The 14708-nt window shown below is 47.5% G+C and overlaps 1 protein-coding gene across 2 annotated transcripts in view; it reads left to right on the plus strand.

Moving 5' to 3' along the window:
- The window catches only part of RCN1 (reticulocalbin 1), a 57244-nt gene extending 42784 nt beyond the window's left edge, over positions 1-14460 (plus strand). The window contains exons 6-7 of one of the 2 annotated variants that reach the window (XM_075326587.1): positions 9221-9420; positions 13023-14459. In XM_075326587.1, the coding sequence (XP_075182702.1) occupies positions 9221-9420; positions 13023-13130 (308 nt within the window). In that variant the 3' untranslated portion in view covers positions 13131-14459. Of the gene's footprint in view, positions 1-9220; positions 9421-13022 lie in introns of both variants that reach the window. The other variant, XM_075326586.1, reaches the window with a different exon arrangement.
- The last annotated feature ends 248 nt before the right edge of the window (positions 14461-14708 follow it).

Raw genomic sequence — 14708 nt, forward strand, 5'->3', positions numbered from 1 at the left:
TCTTTAGCCCTCTTAAGGGCCTCTTGGGTGTTATCCCAGATCTCCCGGGCCTCGGTCGCCCAATCCTCCACTCTAGGATCGGGTGACGTAATGGGCATCGGAACCGGGATTCTGGGATGTTGTCCGTTATTGAGCAGGAACGGAGTCTGACCAGAGGATTCATGGACCGAATTATTAATGGCAAATTCGGCCCAAGGAAGGAGGTTAGCCCAGTTGTCGTGGTGCGCGGAGATAAAATGGCGGAGGTAAGTTACCAAGGTCTGATTGGTCCTCTCTACCAGTCCATTGGTTTCGGGATGGTATGCGGAGGAGATGTTTAGCTCTATCTGCAGGAGCTTACAGAGCTCTCTCCAGAAGCGAGACGCGAACTGGGGACCCCGGTCGCTCACCACCTTGTCAGGCATGCCATGCAGCCTAAATACATGCCTAATGAATAAGGTGGCGAGAGCACGTGACGTCGGGAGTCGTGGGAGAGGCACCAAGTGGACCATTTTAGAGAAGTGATCCGTGATGACCCATACGACCTTGTGACCTGCTGACTTGGGCAGATCTCCCAGGAAGTCCATTCCCACCACTTCCCAGGGACGATCCGGCACTGGCAGTGGGTGAAGCAGACCTGCCGGTCTCTGCCGGGACGGCTTATTCCGTGCACACGACATACAGGCTCCCACATACTCCTGTATGTCCTGGGGTAGTCTCGGCCACCAATAGTGCCTAGTCACAAGGTCTCTGGTCCTTTTGACCCCAAAGTGACCCCCGACCTTGGAGGCATGGGCCCACGATAGCACCTCATTCCGTAGTTCAGGGGGAACGAGGGTCTTGCCAGGTGGCACCTGGTCCAAAGAAGTGGGAGTGACCATCCTCAAGCTGTCCGGGGGTAGTATAAGACGAGGCTCCTCCTCGTCCTCCTCCAACACAACCATACAACGTGACAAGGCATCGGCCCGTACGTTCTTCTCACCGGCCAGGTGGCGGATAATAAAGCGGAACCGGGAGAAGAACAAGGACCAACGGGCCTGCCTTGGGTTCAGGCGTTGTGCTGTCTGGAGGTATGTGAGATTTTTATGGTCGGAAAATACTTCAAATGGATGCTTCGCACCCTCCAGGAGATGCCGCCATTCCTGGAATGCTAGTTTCATCGCCAGTAACTCCCTATCCCCTATGGAGTAGTTCCTCTCGGCCGGAGAAAAGGTCTTGGAGAAAAAGAAACAAGGATGCTTCCTTCCTCGTTCGTCTTTCTGGTACAGGACTGCACCAGCACCGACCGAAGAGGCGTCTACCTCTAGTAGAAAGGGTTTGGAGATGTCTGGACGATGAAGGATGGGAGCTCTGGAGAAGTAAGTTTTGAGAGTGTGAAATGCCTCTACCGTTTCCCGTGTCCATGCTTTGGGATTAGCGCCCTTGCGGGTAAGGGCAATGATGGGTGCTGCCACCGTCGAGAAGTTGGGAATGAACTGGCGATAATAATTGATAAACCCCAAGAATCGCTGGATCGCTTTCAGCGAGCGGGGCTCAGGCCATTTCATCACTGTCTCCAACTTCCCCGGATCCATTGCTAACCCCTGACTGGACACGATATACCCCAGGAACGGCAAGGATTCACGTTCAAAAACGCACTTTTCTAGCTTAGCATATAACGAATGAGTGCGGAGCCTCTTAAGTACTCGGATGACATCCCTCCGATGGGTGGCAAGATCGGGGGAGAAGATAAGGATATCATCCAGGTATGCAACCACGGAAAGATACAAATCCCGGAAAACATCATTCACAAAGTCTTGAAATACGGTGGGGGCATTGCAGAGTCCGAAGGGCATTACGAGATACTCGTAGTGACCGTCCCTGGTGTTGAAGGCGGTCTTCCACTCATCGCCCTCTCGGACTCGCACTAGATTATACGCCCCGCGTAGATCCAGCTTCGTGAAGATCTTTGCCCCGCGGAATCGATCAAATAACTCCGTAATGAGGGGCAAAGAGTATTTGTTTTTGATCGTGATTGCATTTAATCCCCTGTAATCGATACAGGGGCGTAGATCCCCTTCCTTCTTTTGCACGAAGAAGAACCCCGCACCGGCCGGTGAAATAGACTTGCAAATGAACCCTTTTGCCAGGCTGTCCTGAATATATTTGGACATAGCCTCCGTCTCTGGAGCAGAGAGGGGATACACTCTGCCCCTAGGGGGCTCGGAGCCTGGCTTCAGGTCTATTCGGCAATCGTATGGCCGGTGGGGAGGAAGGGTATCTGCGGCCCTCTTGGAGAAGACGTCCCTGTAGGCCTCATAAGGTGTCGGTAAACCTGGCTCCCCTGTATTCCCTGAGGACCCAACCGACCTAATGGTAGCGGGTGGTTCGGTAGTCACGAGGTGCTCCCTACAGGATCCTGCCCATGATGAGATCTCCCCTGTTGCCCAGTTGAGTATAGGAGCATGCTGTCTCAACCAGGGGAGGCCCAGTAGGATCTCATCCGTCCCCCCTGGAAGCACCAGGAAGGACACCTGCTCATGGTGTCCTGGTGGTACTTCCATCCTGAGAGGGATGGTGATCTGGGTGATGGGATCGACTAGTAGGGACCCGTTGACTACCCGAACCCTGAGTGGCTTGGGTAAGAGAACCAGGGGAACTGAGTATCGGGTTGCCAGGGAGGTCGAAATGAAATTGCCATCAGCGCCTGAGTCCAGGCAGGCCAGAGCAGAGAAGAGAGTAGTGCCAAACTGCAACTGGGCGCTGATAGTCAACCTAGAGGGAGAAGCAGCGTCTAGTAACCCCCCTTTGATGGAAACTAGACGCTGTCTTTTCCCGACGTTTTGGGACATCGGGTAGCTATGTGTCCCCTCTGCCCACAGGAAAAGCAGATGACACCAGACAGAGAACCTGGGGTAGAGGAGACCGCTTTGGACACCTCCATTGAATCCACGGAGTCGCCTACAGAGCTGGCTGGGAGACCTGTCTGGTGGAATACGGGAGCCAGACGCTTTTTAGGCCGTGAGGACGTGGGTGCTGAAGAGACCTCGAGCCTCCGCTCCGCCTGGCGGATGTCTATGCGAGAGGCAACCTGAATCAAGGACTCTAAAGTATCAGGCACCTCACGCGTGGCCAGTGCGTCTTTGACGAACCCTGCCAGGCCCTCCCAGAACACAGGGACAAGGACCTTATCGGGCCAGTCCCAGCTCTGCGGCAAGTGTCCTAAAGTGTATGGCAAAGTCCCCGACTGAAGCGGACCCTTGCCGAAGTCGTAGGAGGCGCAGCGCGGAGTCGTGGGTGACTTGAGGCCCGAGGAACACCATTCTCATGGCCCCAAGATAAGATGCTAAGTTATTCACCACCCGATCTCTGCGCTCCCACAACGGCGTGGACCACTTCAGCGCTCTCCCTGTGAGCAGGGACTGGACGAAGGCTACCCTCGCCTTCTCGGTAGCGTAAAGAGTCGCGGACAGCTCTAAGTAGGTGGTAACTTGGTTTATAAACCCACGGCACTCGGAGCTGTCCCCGCTAAAGCGCTCTGGAAGCGCAAGGCGAGGAGACCTTCCGCCCAATAGCACAGCCTGGGTAGCCGCCTGGGTGGCGACTGTCGTCAGAGCAGTCTTGTCGGAGGAAGACTGCTCCACTGCTGCCAAACGTGATTCCAACTGCTGCACATAACGCAGCAACTGCTGCTGCTCTTCAGCCATAGCCAGACCTTTGGCGAGACCGTAATGTTACGAGGGGGACCCGGGGAAGCGTGCCAAGATGGGGAATGGACAGCTTCCGCCGGTCAAGGTCCACTGTGCGGTGTAAGGGACCGCTGCTATGGTGGGTGAAGAGTGAGCGGGTTGCTGCTAGCGATCGTCTGGAATGTCACAGACGATCTATGTACACCGGTCTGCCCTAACCCGTGTGGGTTGTATGGCAGGGATCACACAGCTCGGTGTACCTGTTGCACGGGGAAGCACAGAGGTGCCCACGCACGTGTGCCAGTGGAAGTCACGAGAATATGGCACGAGGGTAGCACAGAGGTGCCCACGCACGTGTGCTTTCAATAACCAGGTGAGTCCAGTGGAGACTCGAGGAGCTCACCTGGGACAGGAACACGGCCTGTAGAAGGAGCTACTGCCGGAGCAGCAAGGCAGGGACACGGCCTGCAAACCAGGTGCTGCCTAAGCAGCAAGGGCCAAGCCCACAGAAGAAGATAATGCCTGAGCAGTGGTGGCAGCACGCTGCCAGACATCCAAACATAGAAGGACGGTCGCGCGCCGCCATGATGGCAGGAGGAGCTTTTAAGGAGGTGTAGCTCCAGCCAAGGGCGGGCGCGAGGCGGAGATGACGGACTTGACCCAATCAGGATCCACGACATCCCAGCCTGGCCAGTCAGGATTCACCACGTCACCAGCCTTGTCATCAAGCCGTGTGACGTCAGTGGGCGAATCAGGATCCACCAAGCATAGCACATGCTCACCCTCCTGCCTCTGGGAAATAGAGGCGGGATCCTCGGTCTCACAATGTGTAGAGATAACGGGAGTCTCACTGCTTCCCTGAGCAGCAAATCTCTGCACATTGCGCAACCTCACAGACCTTCGAGGCTGCTGAGCAGGAGGAGCTGTGGCAGGCAAGGAATGGGAGACCTCCTCATTTCTTGCAACAGGAGTACCACTAGGTGTCACCCTTGTGCTGCCTCTCTGAGGAGGTTTCTCCTGCACTCTGCGTAGTCTGGCAGACCTTCGGCGCTGCGGAGCAGGAGCGCTCGTGGCAGGCAAGGAGACTGTCTCATTCCTTGCCACAGGAGAGCCACGAGGTGTAACAGACATTGCCCATGGAAAAGAGTTACCACAGTCTCATTCTAAGGCTATGTGTCCACGTAGCGTATTTTCATGCAGTTACGCTGCGTTTTGCACCGCAGCGTAACTGCATGCGTCCTGTGTCCCTATCCAAATCTATGAAGATTGTGCCTAATCCATGCCCACGTTGCGTATTAGAACGCAGCGCTTCGGCTGCTGCCAAAGCGCTGCGTTCTAAAAAGCAACATGTCACTTCTTTCATGCACTTTGCATGCTGTCTCCATTCTGTTTATAGGGAGAGGCAGCATCCAGAGCGCACGAATTCTGCAGTCACCAAAGTTTCAGAACGGAGCTTTTCAGCTGCGCTCTGAAGCGGATATGCAGTGACAAAACGCTGCGGTGCAGAGCGCTCACACGTGGGCACATAGCCTAATACCCATCATTATACCTTGTTAATGTTTTTTACTCCCTCACAGCTCTGCGTGCTGAGACCTCTTACCCATTTGATCTTTCAAAAAATCACTGCACGGAGCAGTGTACAGACTTAGGGGTACTTTGCACGCTGCGACATCGCTAGCCGACTGTAGCGATGCCGAGCATGATAGTCCCCGCCCCGTCGCACATGCGATATCTTGTGATAGCTACCGTAGCGAACATTATCACTACGGCAGCTTCACACGCACTTACCTGCCCTGCGACGTCGCTCTGGCCGGCGACCCGCCTCCTTCCTAAGGGGGCGGGTCGTGCGGTGTCACAGCGACGTCACATGGCAGGCGGCCAATAGAAGCGGAGGTGCGGAGATGAGCGGGTGTAAACATCCCGCCCACCTTCTTCCTTCCTCATTGCAGGCGGGACGCAGGTAGGAGATGTTCCTCGCTTCTGCAGCTTCACACACAGCGATGTGTGCTGCCGCAGGAACGAGGAACAACATCGTACCTGTCGCTGCAGCGAAATTATGGAAATGACCGACACTACACAGATCACCGATTTTCGACGCTTTTACGATCGTTTATCGGTGCTTCTAGGCTTTACACGTTGCAACGTCGTTACCGGCGCCGGATATGCGTCACTTTCAATTTGACCCAGATGAGATCGCAGTAGCGATGTCGCAACATGCAAAGTACCCCTTACTGTTGACTCTATAAATCTCTTTTTACATGTATAACCTAGTGCAGTCATGGCGAACCTTTCACAGGCCGAGTGCCCAAATTGTAGACCTAAACCCATTTTTTTTTCCGAAGTGCCAACCAATCCTATTATGGAAATAATTGATTGTAACCTTACCTTTTGCAGTTTTCTCTTCTCTTCAGCAGGGGGCATCACACTCATACATGCTTACCATACATTGAAGCTGAGCCCCTGCCCTTTCCAGACACAGCAGCTGGATTGATCTTTCTGGAAAAAATTGCAGCATATTAGACAGAGATTTTAGCATTGAATACAATCAGATTCCACCCTGTAATCCACATCTACATTTCAAAGTCTGAACATCTTGAAATCACATAAAGATGTACGAGTTTCTCCCCTCCCGCTTCATTGTGTAGTTATGTCCCCCTTCTTAGCCACTTCCTGGTAAATATGTCCCCCATCCTTATATATATTTCCTACATTCTGGTATATTTGTCCCCATCATGGCCCCATCCTGGTAAATGTACTCCATCCCGGCATGTACCCCATTCCTGGTAAATGTGCTCCATTCTGGTAAATGTACCCCATCATTGTAAATGTATCCCCCATCCTGGCATGTTCCCCCATGCTGTTAAATGACCCCATCCTGGTAAATGTACCCCATCCAGGCATGTTCCCTTATCATGATAAATGTCCCCTTTCCTGGTAAACGTACCCCATTTTGGTAAATATACCCCATCCTGGTAAATGTCACCCTTCCTTTCATGTTTCTTCCCATCCTTTCATGTTTTCCCCCATCCTGGTAAATGTATCCCTCATCCTGGTAAATGTACCCCTTCCTGGCATGTTCCCCTTCCTGCTAAATGTACCCCATCCTGGCATGTTTCCCCCCATGCTTGCAGCCATGTTTCCCCCATCCTTGCAGCCATGTTCCCCCATCCTTGCATGTTTCCCCCATCCTTGCAGTCATGTTTCCCCCATCCTTGCAGTCATGTTTCCCCATTTTTGCATCCATGTTTCCCTCATCTTTGCAGCCATGTTTCCCCCATCCTTGCAGCCATGTTTCCCCCATGCTTGCATGTTTCCCCCATCTTTGCAGGTTTCCCTCCATCTTTGCATGTTTCCCCCCATCCTTGAATGCTTTCCCCATCCTTGCATGCTTCCCGCATCCTTGCAGCCATGTTTCCCCCATCCTCGCATGTTTCCCCCATCTTTGCACGTTTCTCTCCATCTTTGCACGTTTCTCTCCATCTTTGCATGCTTCCCCCATTCTTGCATGTTTCCCCCATCCTTGCAGCCATGTTTCCCCCATCCTTGCATGTTTCCCTCAATCCTTGCACGTTTCACCCATCCTTGCACGTTTCTCCCATCCTTGCATGTTTCCCCCCATCCTTGTATGTTTCTCCCATGCTTGCACATTTCCCACATCCTTGCACGCTTCCCCCATCCTTGCATGCTTCCCCCATTCTTGCATGTTTCCCCCATCCTTGCAGCCATGTTTGCTCCGTGCTCTCCATGTTTGCCCCGTGCTCTCCATGTTTGCCCCGTGCTCTCCATGTTTGCCCTGTTTTCTCCATGTTTGCCCCGTGCTCTCCATCTTTGCTCCGTGCTCTCCATATTTTCCCCATACGCTTCATCTTTGCCCCGTGCTCTCCATGTTTGCCCCGTACTCTCCATGTTTGCCCCGTGCTGGCACTGTCGCCCCACACCTTGGCACAGCCGCACACAGTTTAAAAATAAAAAAAAAATAAAAAAAAATCACCTTCCAGCACCCGCTCCTCCGCTGCGCACCGCTGGGTCCTCAGTCAGTTCCCGCGTGGCCACAAGACGCCGGCGCCGCTTTCTGACGCTCCTCCGTCTCCTAGGCAACAGGCCTGCGGCCTAGGAGAGGAGGAGTGCCAGAGGGAGGAGAAATGTCTCTGCTCCAGCACAACTTTGAACTGCTGACACAATCACACCGGCAATTCAAAGTGGCTGAATGTGGCGACAGCGCGCGTGCCGACAGAAAGAACTCTGCGTGCCCAGTTTGGCACGCGTGCCATGTGTTCGCCATCACTGACCTAGTGAATGGCTTCCATGTAGAAGCCACTTTAGAAACCTAAAACAGGTGAAATATGCTCAAAAGCCTGATCATGTGACCAGCCAGTCACAGAAGTGTATATGTACAGTATATTCTTTGAGACATTTATTTAGCGCATTTTCAGGCAGCTTACGGGGCTAAACCCAATGCTTCAAAGGGATTGTCCACGGCAGAATTTTTTAAAAAAATTCTTTGAACAATAAGCTAGTCATAAGGTATCTCAGTACAGGTTGTGAAGAAGCCTAACAAGAAAGGTTACCACAAGGGATAATGGGTAATTTACTGCGCGCACTTAAAGGTAACCTTTGTAAATGATTTTAGCCCCAACCCACAACTGTCAGCAACCTTCTATATAGCCCTGTAATATATAGATGCTGACTCCAATATGTTAAGGGCTTTTAAAATCGGACAACGTTTAAGGGAACCTGTCCCTGGATGTTTATGATACCTAATGGTCGGTGCAGAGTAGACTGGTCAGATGGGCGTCTACGTTTTCCGGGTCCGCGCCTCCTCTTTCGGCCATCTTTGTCCTCCTTCTTCTGAAGCTTGTGTGGATGACACATTCTACGTCATCTACACTAACTGACATTGAGGTCTCGCGCAGGCGCACTACAATAATTTGATCTGCCCTACTCAGGGCAGATCAAAGTGCACCTGCAAAGGACCTCAATGCCGGCTAGTGTAGATGATGTAGCACGCTTCATCCACACTAGCTTCAGAAGAAGGAGGACACAGATGGCCCAAAGAGGAGGCGCGGACCCGGAGAGCGGAGATGCCCATCCAACCACTTCACTCTGCACCAACCGTTAGGTGAGTATTATAAACATCCGGTGACAGATTCCCTTTAAAGAGGATCAGTCGCCAGCTCATCCTGGAGATGCACCCTCCAGTGCGGTATTTTGACTGATTTGGTGAGACCCGGACCCTACTGATCAGCAACACTATGCAGCGCCTATAATGTATAAAAGTTTTTGCAAAGTTACAGTTTAATGTTTTTATCTTGGGAATGCTTATGCTGCAATACATGGTACTAGTTTTTCTTTTGATCGGTGTATTTAAAGGGGTTTTCCCACACACAAAATTAATGTTAATCAATAGATAAGTCCATTTACACAGTACATAGCGGGGACACATATACAAGATTATCTCAGCACAGGAACATTCTATAGAACACAATTGTGGAAATTATTATTATTCCAAGATCTATTGATTAAAATAAACTCTGTTCCGATAAGGAAGTAATTTATCACCTTCTTATCTACAGAGGATATGTTCTCACATGAAGAGGGAACTCCGGAGCCTGACTGGGTAGCCACCGAACGGGAACAGTTTTCAGATTTCCGTGACCTTAACAAGGATGGAGTAATGGACAAAGATGAAATCCGACACTGGATTCTTCCGCAAGATTACGACCATGCACAGGCTGAAGCCAGACATCTCATATACGAGTCTGATGTGAATAAGGTATTCCATGTCTGCAATTAATAGACAGAGATGGTTTTATGTTACCATCTTTTATGACCGCGATATCAATAATTGTATAGAGATAGATAGATTATATAATTTTTTTTCTATTTTTTTGCATGTGTCATAACTTTTACATTTTTTCTTTCACAGTCGCATGCAAGCTTGTTTTTCACAGGACAAATTGTAGTTTTGAAATTTTGAATGACACTGTTTGCTTTACAATGCAATGTAAGCATCTCTCTGTCTGTTCTAGAGGCTATTCTCTATGTAGAAGGGTTGATATCTTGACCAAACCCCTCTTACTAATCTGCATTATTGAAGCAGTGTTTTAATGGGGTAATATTATGATAGTCTTTACCTAAGTCTGAAACGTAGCAGCATGTAATGATGTAAGCTCAGAATGTTTTCTATAGCACCTGACCTCTAGAGAGTGACACCAAAACATGAAAACTAATTGCTGTAAATTTATATTTTACAATTCTGTGTGAACTTAAGCCCCCCGTACGCTGAACTCACCAATAACAACTGGTTCGTCTGATAGTCTAATGACCGAACTATCATTTGGCTGACTGCCATTTAATGTATATGGGGAGCCGTAGACTATGCAGACATAAAAGGTGCCTAAACTAATGATTTTTGATCAATGTGATACATCTTTGCACCGTAAAACCTATCTATACACCGCCTATTGGTTGGCTTATTTTGTTCTAGATATGCATCAAGATGTTCACACATCTAATATTCCTGCAAAAATCTTCGTACTGCACGAGACATAGAAAGTGTCTAAGATATAATGATATGTGGGAAAGCCTGTCACATCATTGCTGAAGCCAGTACACAGAGACCAACAGAGGGCCAGAAGATTGGGAAGATGGAAGCCAGTACAATGAAACCGGCAGGGTCAGAAGATCAGGAATATGGAAGCCAATACAATGAGACCGGCAGGGTCAGAAGATCAGGAAGATGGGAGCCAGTACAATGAGACCGGCAGGGTCAGAAGATTGAGAAGATGGAAGTCAGCACACAGAGCCCAGAAGGGAGCCAGAAGAATAGCAAGCATTTAAATAGCCAGTACACACAGACCAGCAGGGGGCCAGAAGGTTGGAAAGATTAGTATACTGCCTCTCAATTTCAAATGTTTATCTGCATCTGCAGATTTTGCTGCATATCTATACAAAATCCACAGCAATGTCTGCAACACTAGAATCTTATTGCAGGTTTTACATCCTCATTAAAATCTACACATAGGTCCAGAAATATTTGAACTGTGACATTGCATTTTAGCTGTTTACTAAAATCATATTCAAGATACAGTTATGTAAGCAATATAGGCTCAAAGTGCAGACTCTCAGCTTTAGTTTTAGGGTATTCACATTGTAATTGGAGTAAGGCGGGCTTTGCACACTACGACATCGCAGGTGCGATGTCGGTGGGGTAAAATTGAAAATGACGCACTTCCGGCATCGCAGGCGACATCGTAGTGTGTAAAGGCTTGATGATACGATTAACGAGCTCAAAAGCGTCGTTATCGTATCATCGGTGCAGCGTCGGCGTAATCCATGATTACGCTGACACGACAGTCCAATGTTGTTCCTCGCTCCTGTGGCAGCACACATCGCTGTGTATGAAGCCGCAGGAGCGAGGAACATCTCCTACCGGCGTCACTGCGGCTTCCATAGGATATGCGGAAGGAAGGAGATGGGCGGGATGTTTACATCCCACTCATCTCCGCCCCTCCGCTCCGATTGGCCGCCTGGCGTGTGACGTCGCTATGACGCCGCACGACCCGCCCCCTTAACAAGGAGGCGGGTCGCCGGCCAGAGCGATGGTCGCAGGACAGGTGAGTCCATGTGAAGCTGCCGTAGCGATAATGTTCGCTACGGCAGCTATCACAAGGAAATCGCTGCTGCGACGGGGGCGGGGAATATCTCGCTCGGCATCGCAGCATCGGCCTGCGATGTCGCAGCGTGCAAAGTACCCCTAAGAGTTATAAACCCACAAAAAACAATCAAAGGATCTCTCAATGGAAGAGAAGCAGACGATCATTAGGCTGAAAAAAATCTACCAGAGATTGCAGAAATGTTAGAACTGGCTAAATCAACAGTTTGGTATATCCTGCAATAAAAAGAACGCACTGACAAGCTTGGAAACTCAGAGACCTGGACGTCCATGGAAGACAAGTGGTGGATGAGCGCAGAATCCTTTTCATGGTAAAGAAAAACCTCTTCACAATATCCACAGCCAGTCACAACATCCAACCAAGTGAAGAACACTTTCCGGGAAATAGGTGTTTCAGTATCTAAGTCTGCCATAAAGAGAAGACTTCATGAGTGCAAATACAGAGGGTTTATCACAAGGTGGAAACCATTAATCAGCCTTAAAAATAGAATGACCAGGTTAGACTTTTCCAAAAAACATCTAAAGAAACCAGCTCAGTTCTGGAAAAGCATTGTATGGACAGATGAAACTTAGATACCCCTGTACCAGAATAATGGGAAGAATAAAGTCTGGATAAGGCTTTAAACTACTATTGATCCAAAATACAACACATCTTTCACAAAATGTGATGGAGGCAGTGTGCTGGCCGGTTATGCATGGCTTCCAATGGCTCTGGGTCCCTATTGTTTCCTGATAATGTGACTGAAGAAGGAGCAGTGTGATGAATTCTGAAGTGTACAGGGCTATTCCTTCTGCTCAGATTCAACCAAATGCAGAAAGATTGATTGGATGGAGCTCCACAGTACATGCGAAAGCAAGTCAGGAGTTTTTTAGGGCAAAGGAGTGAAGTATTCTGCAATGCCCCAGTCAATCCTCTACCTGATCAAGCTGCATTTCACATGCTTAAGACAAACCTTAAGGCAGAAAGACCCACAAACATAAGTAAAGGCTGGCAAAACATCACAAAGGCAGAAACCCAGCATTCGATGATGTCCATGGCTTCCAGACTTCAGGCAGTCATTGCCTGCAAAGGATTCTCTACAAAGTATTACAAATAAACATTTTAGTAATGGTAAAGTGAATTTGTCCAATTACTTTTGAGCCCCTGAAATGAGGAGGCTTTGTAAAAAAAAATGGTTGTAATTCCTAAACATTTCACAGGATATTTTTGTTCAAACTCTTTAATTAAACCTGACAGTCTCCACTTCAATTGCATTTTGGTTGTTATGTTTTAAATAAAAAAATAGTGGTCTCCAGAGCTGAAATCACAATGATTTGGTCATTGTCCAAATATTTCTAGACCTGAGTATGGAAAATTCGCAACAAATCTATTGACAGCTAATTTATTAATCAATTTACATCATGTTGGCTCAAAAATCTACCCTGTTAGTTAATTTCTGTTCAGAACATCCCTCATCCACATGGTAAAATCTGATTTATTTGCTTTCTACTATGTTCTATTGTCCAGCATCCATGATGCTGATTTTAAAGGTGTGTGGGCTAAATGAACCAAGCCACACAGCTAACCATTTTATAGGTGACACTAAAGCAGAAGTGGAGGCTCCAGGACCTAGTTAGGTTTAAGGCTCCAATTTGCCTTTCAATCGTTATTTTTGTCATGTGTAACATTGTATTTTAATTTCTTCTTTTTCTAATTGCAGGATAAAATGTTGACCAAAGATGAGATCATACAAAATTGGAACATGTTTGTGGGTAGCCAAGCCACAAACTATGGAGAAGACCTCACCAGAAATCATGATGAGTTGTGATGAGAGGAAAAGACCTGATTTAGATATTTTTATGTCCTAGTATTTGCACCATCACACACTATATTCATTACCTCAGAATGCGTCAAATTGACCAACATTTTAGTGTTTCGAAAAGATCTATGAATAGATTTTTAGTGTGATTACAAAATAAAAATGCTGTAGTGTTTTTATACTTTCTTTCTCTCCCAACCGGAATAATGTATTAAAGCAATAGTGGCTTTAAATTGCTTAAACTTTATGTGAATGTTGAGGTTATTTTTCTTTTTGAAATGCTTTCAGACATGTACATAAGTCTCTTTACAACAGTATTGTCAGTCGGATTTACTTACCTAGAATATTAGTTTTTGTTCTGTTACTGAATATTGCAGCTGGAGATTTGTATGTAACAATAACACGTTAACATCAGTATTTTATTAAAGTTTTTGTAAAGAAAAAAAATGTTTGGTTCTTTCACAATCATGTAAATCATGTAAATAAATCTGTGAAATTGAATGAAAAAGATTAAATGATCACAGATTTTAATTTACTCCCTCCCATTGTAGTCTACGGAGAGAGGATGGTGTAGGAGGGAGGAACGCTCACCATAGTAAGTCATGGGCAAAAAGAGCTGCAGCTTCAGGCAACTGCTTACCTTACTCCAGTGCTGGATTCACAGCCACACCGCCCAGTGTTGCAGTGTAATGTCCTCTGTGCTACTGCTACTGTACTCCGCATGATACAGAGAAAGAAGAGCAGAGATCCGTCACAGTGAAAGACATCAGAGATCCTACTGAGGGCATAACTTATGAAGACATCCCACCAAGGGGACCAAAACGTGATTCTTATAGTATTACATTATCCACTCTGACAATGTTGCCCTGACAGTCAGCCTAATAGATCATGCGTCTGCCACGATCTACTAAGCTTTGATTTATTGTTATTATTACAGTATATTACTGGTCAACATGATTTCTTTCACTAGAACATTTAATAGCGATTCTATTAGAATTTCACCTCCTGATTTCAAATATGTGGTTAGAAGTGTTTCAGCAAACAGTTTCTTTTTGTTTTTACATGTTTAATGTTAGTGATTTTTATGGTTTATTTATGGTTTGTCATCGGGTGATTTAACTACATTTTTAGGTGTTCTAATCAGCATATTGCGCCCTGCTCCCTGTGTGTAAGACGCTCTACTATACAGCGCCATTATACCCATACAGAACAGCAATCTGATTTATCTATAGATCTCACACTGATTTTGACAGTGTCACCATTTTAAAGGCATATCCCTATCCAAGAATCTATTGTGTCTGATGAAGACCCAAATATAGGGGTGGAAATGTTACAGTTTTTGGATTGCCTGTATAATAAAATTCTTATATTCAATTTTGGTGTGCCAAGTTTTCTTGTAACTAATGACAAGTTTGAACCCTTCTTGAGCATCCATAATTCCAAGTGTGCCATAAACCTTATTCTACTAATCAGTATTTGATCAGAGGAAAGAGTTCTTCTGTTATGTTAAGACAAAATATCAAGATTATGTAGGTTCATGCATGTTCAAACATGCTTAGATATTTCATCTTTTGTAAGTAGAGAACC

Source organism: Anomaloglossus baeobatrachus, chromosome 10, assembly GCF_048569485.1.
Source record: "Anomaloglossus baeobatrachus isolate aAnoBae1 chromosome 10, aAnoBae1.hap1, whole genome shotgun sequence".
In the NCBI taxonomy this organism is placed as follows: domain Eukaryota; kingdom Metazoa; phylum Chordata; class Amphibia; order Anura; family Aromobatidae; genus Anomaloglossus; species Anomaloglossus baeobatrachus.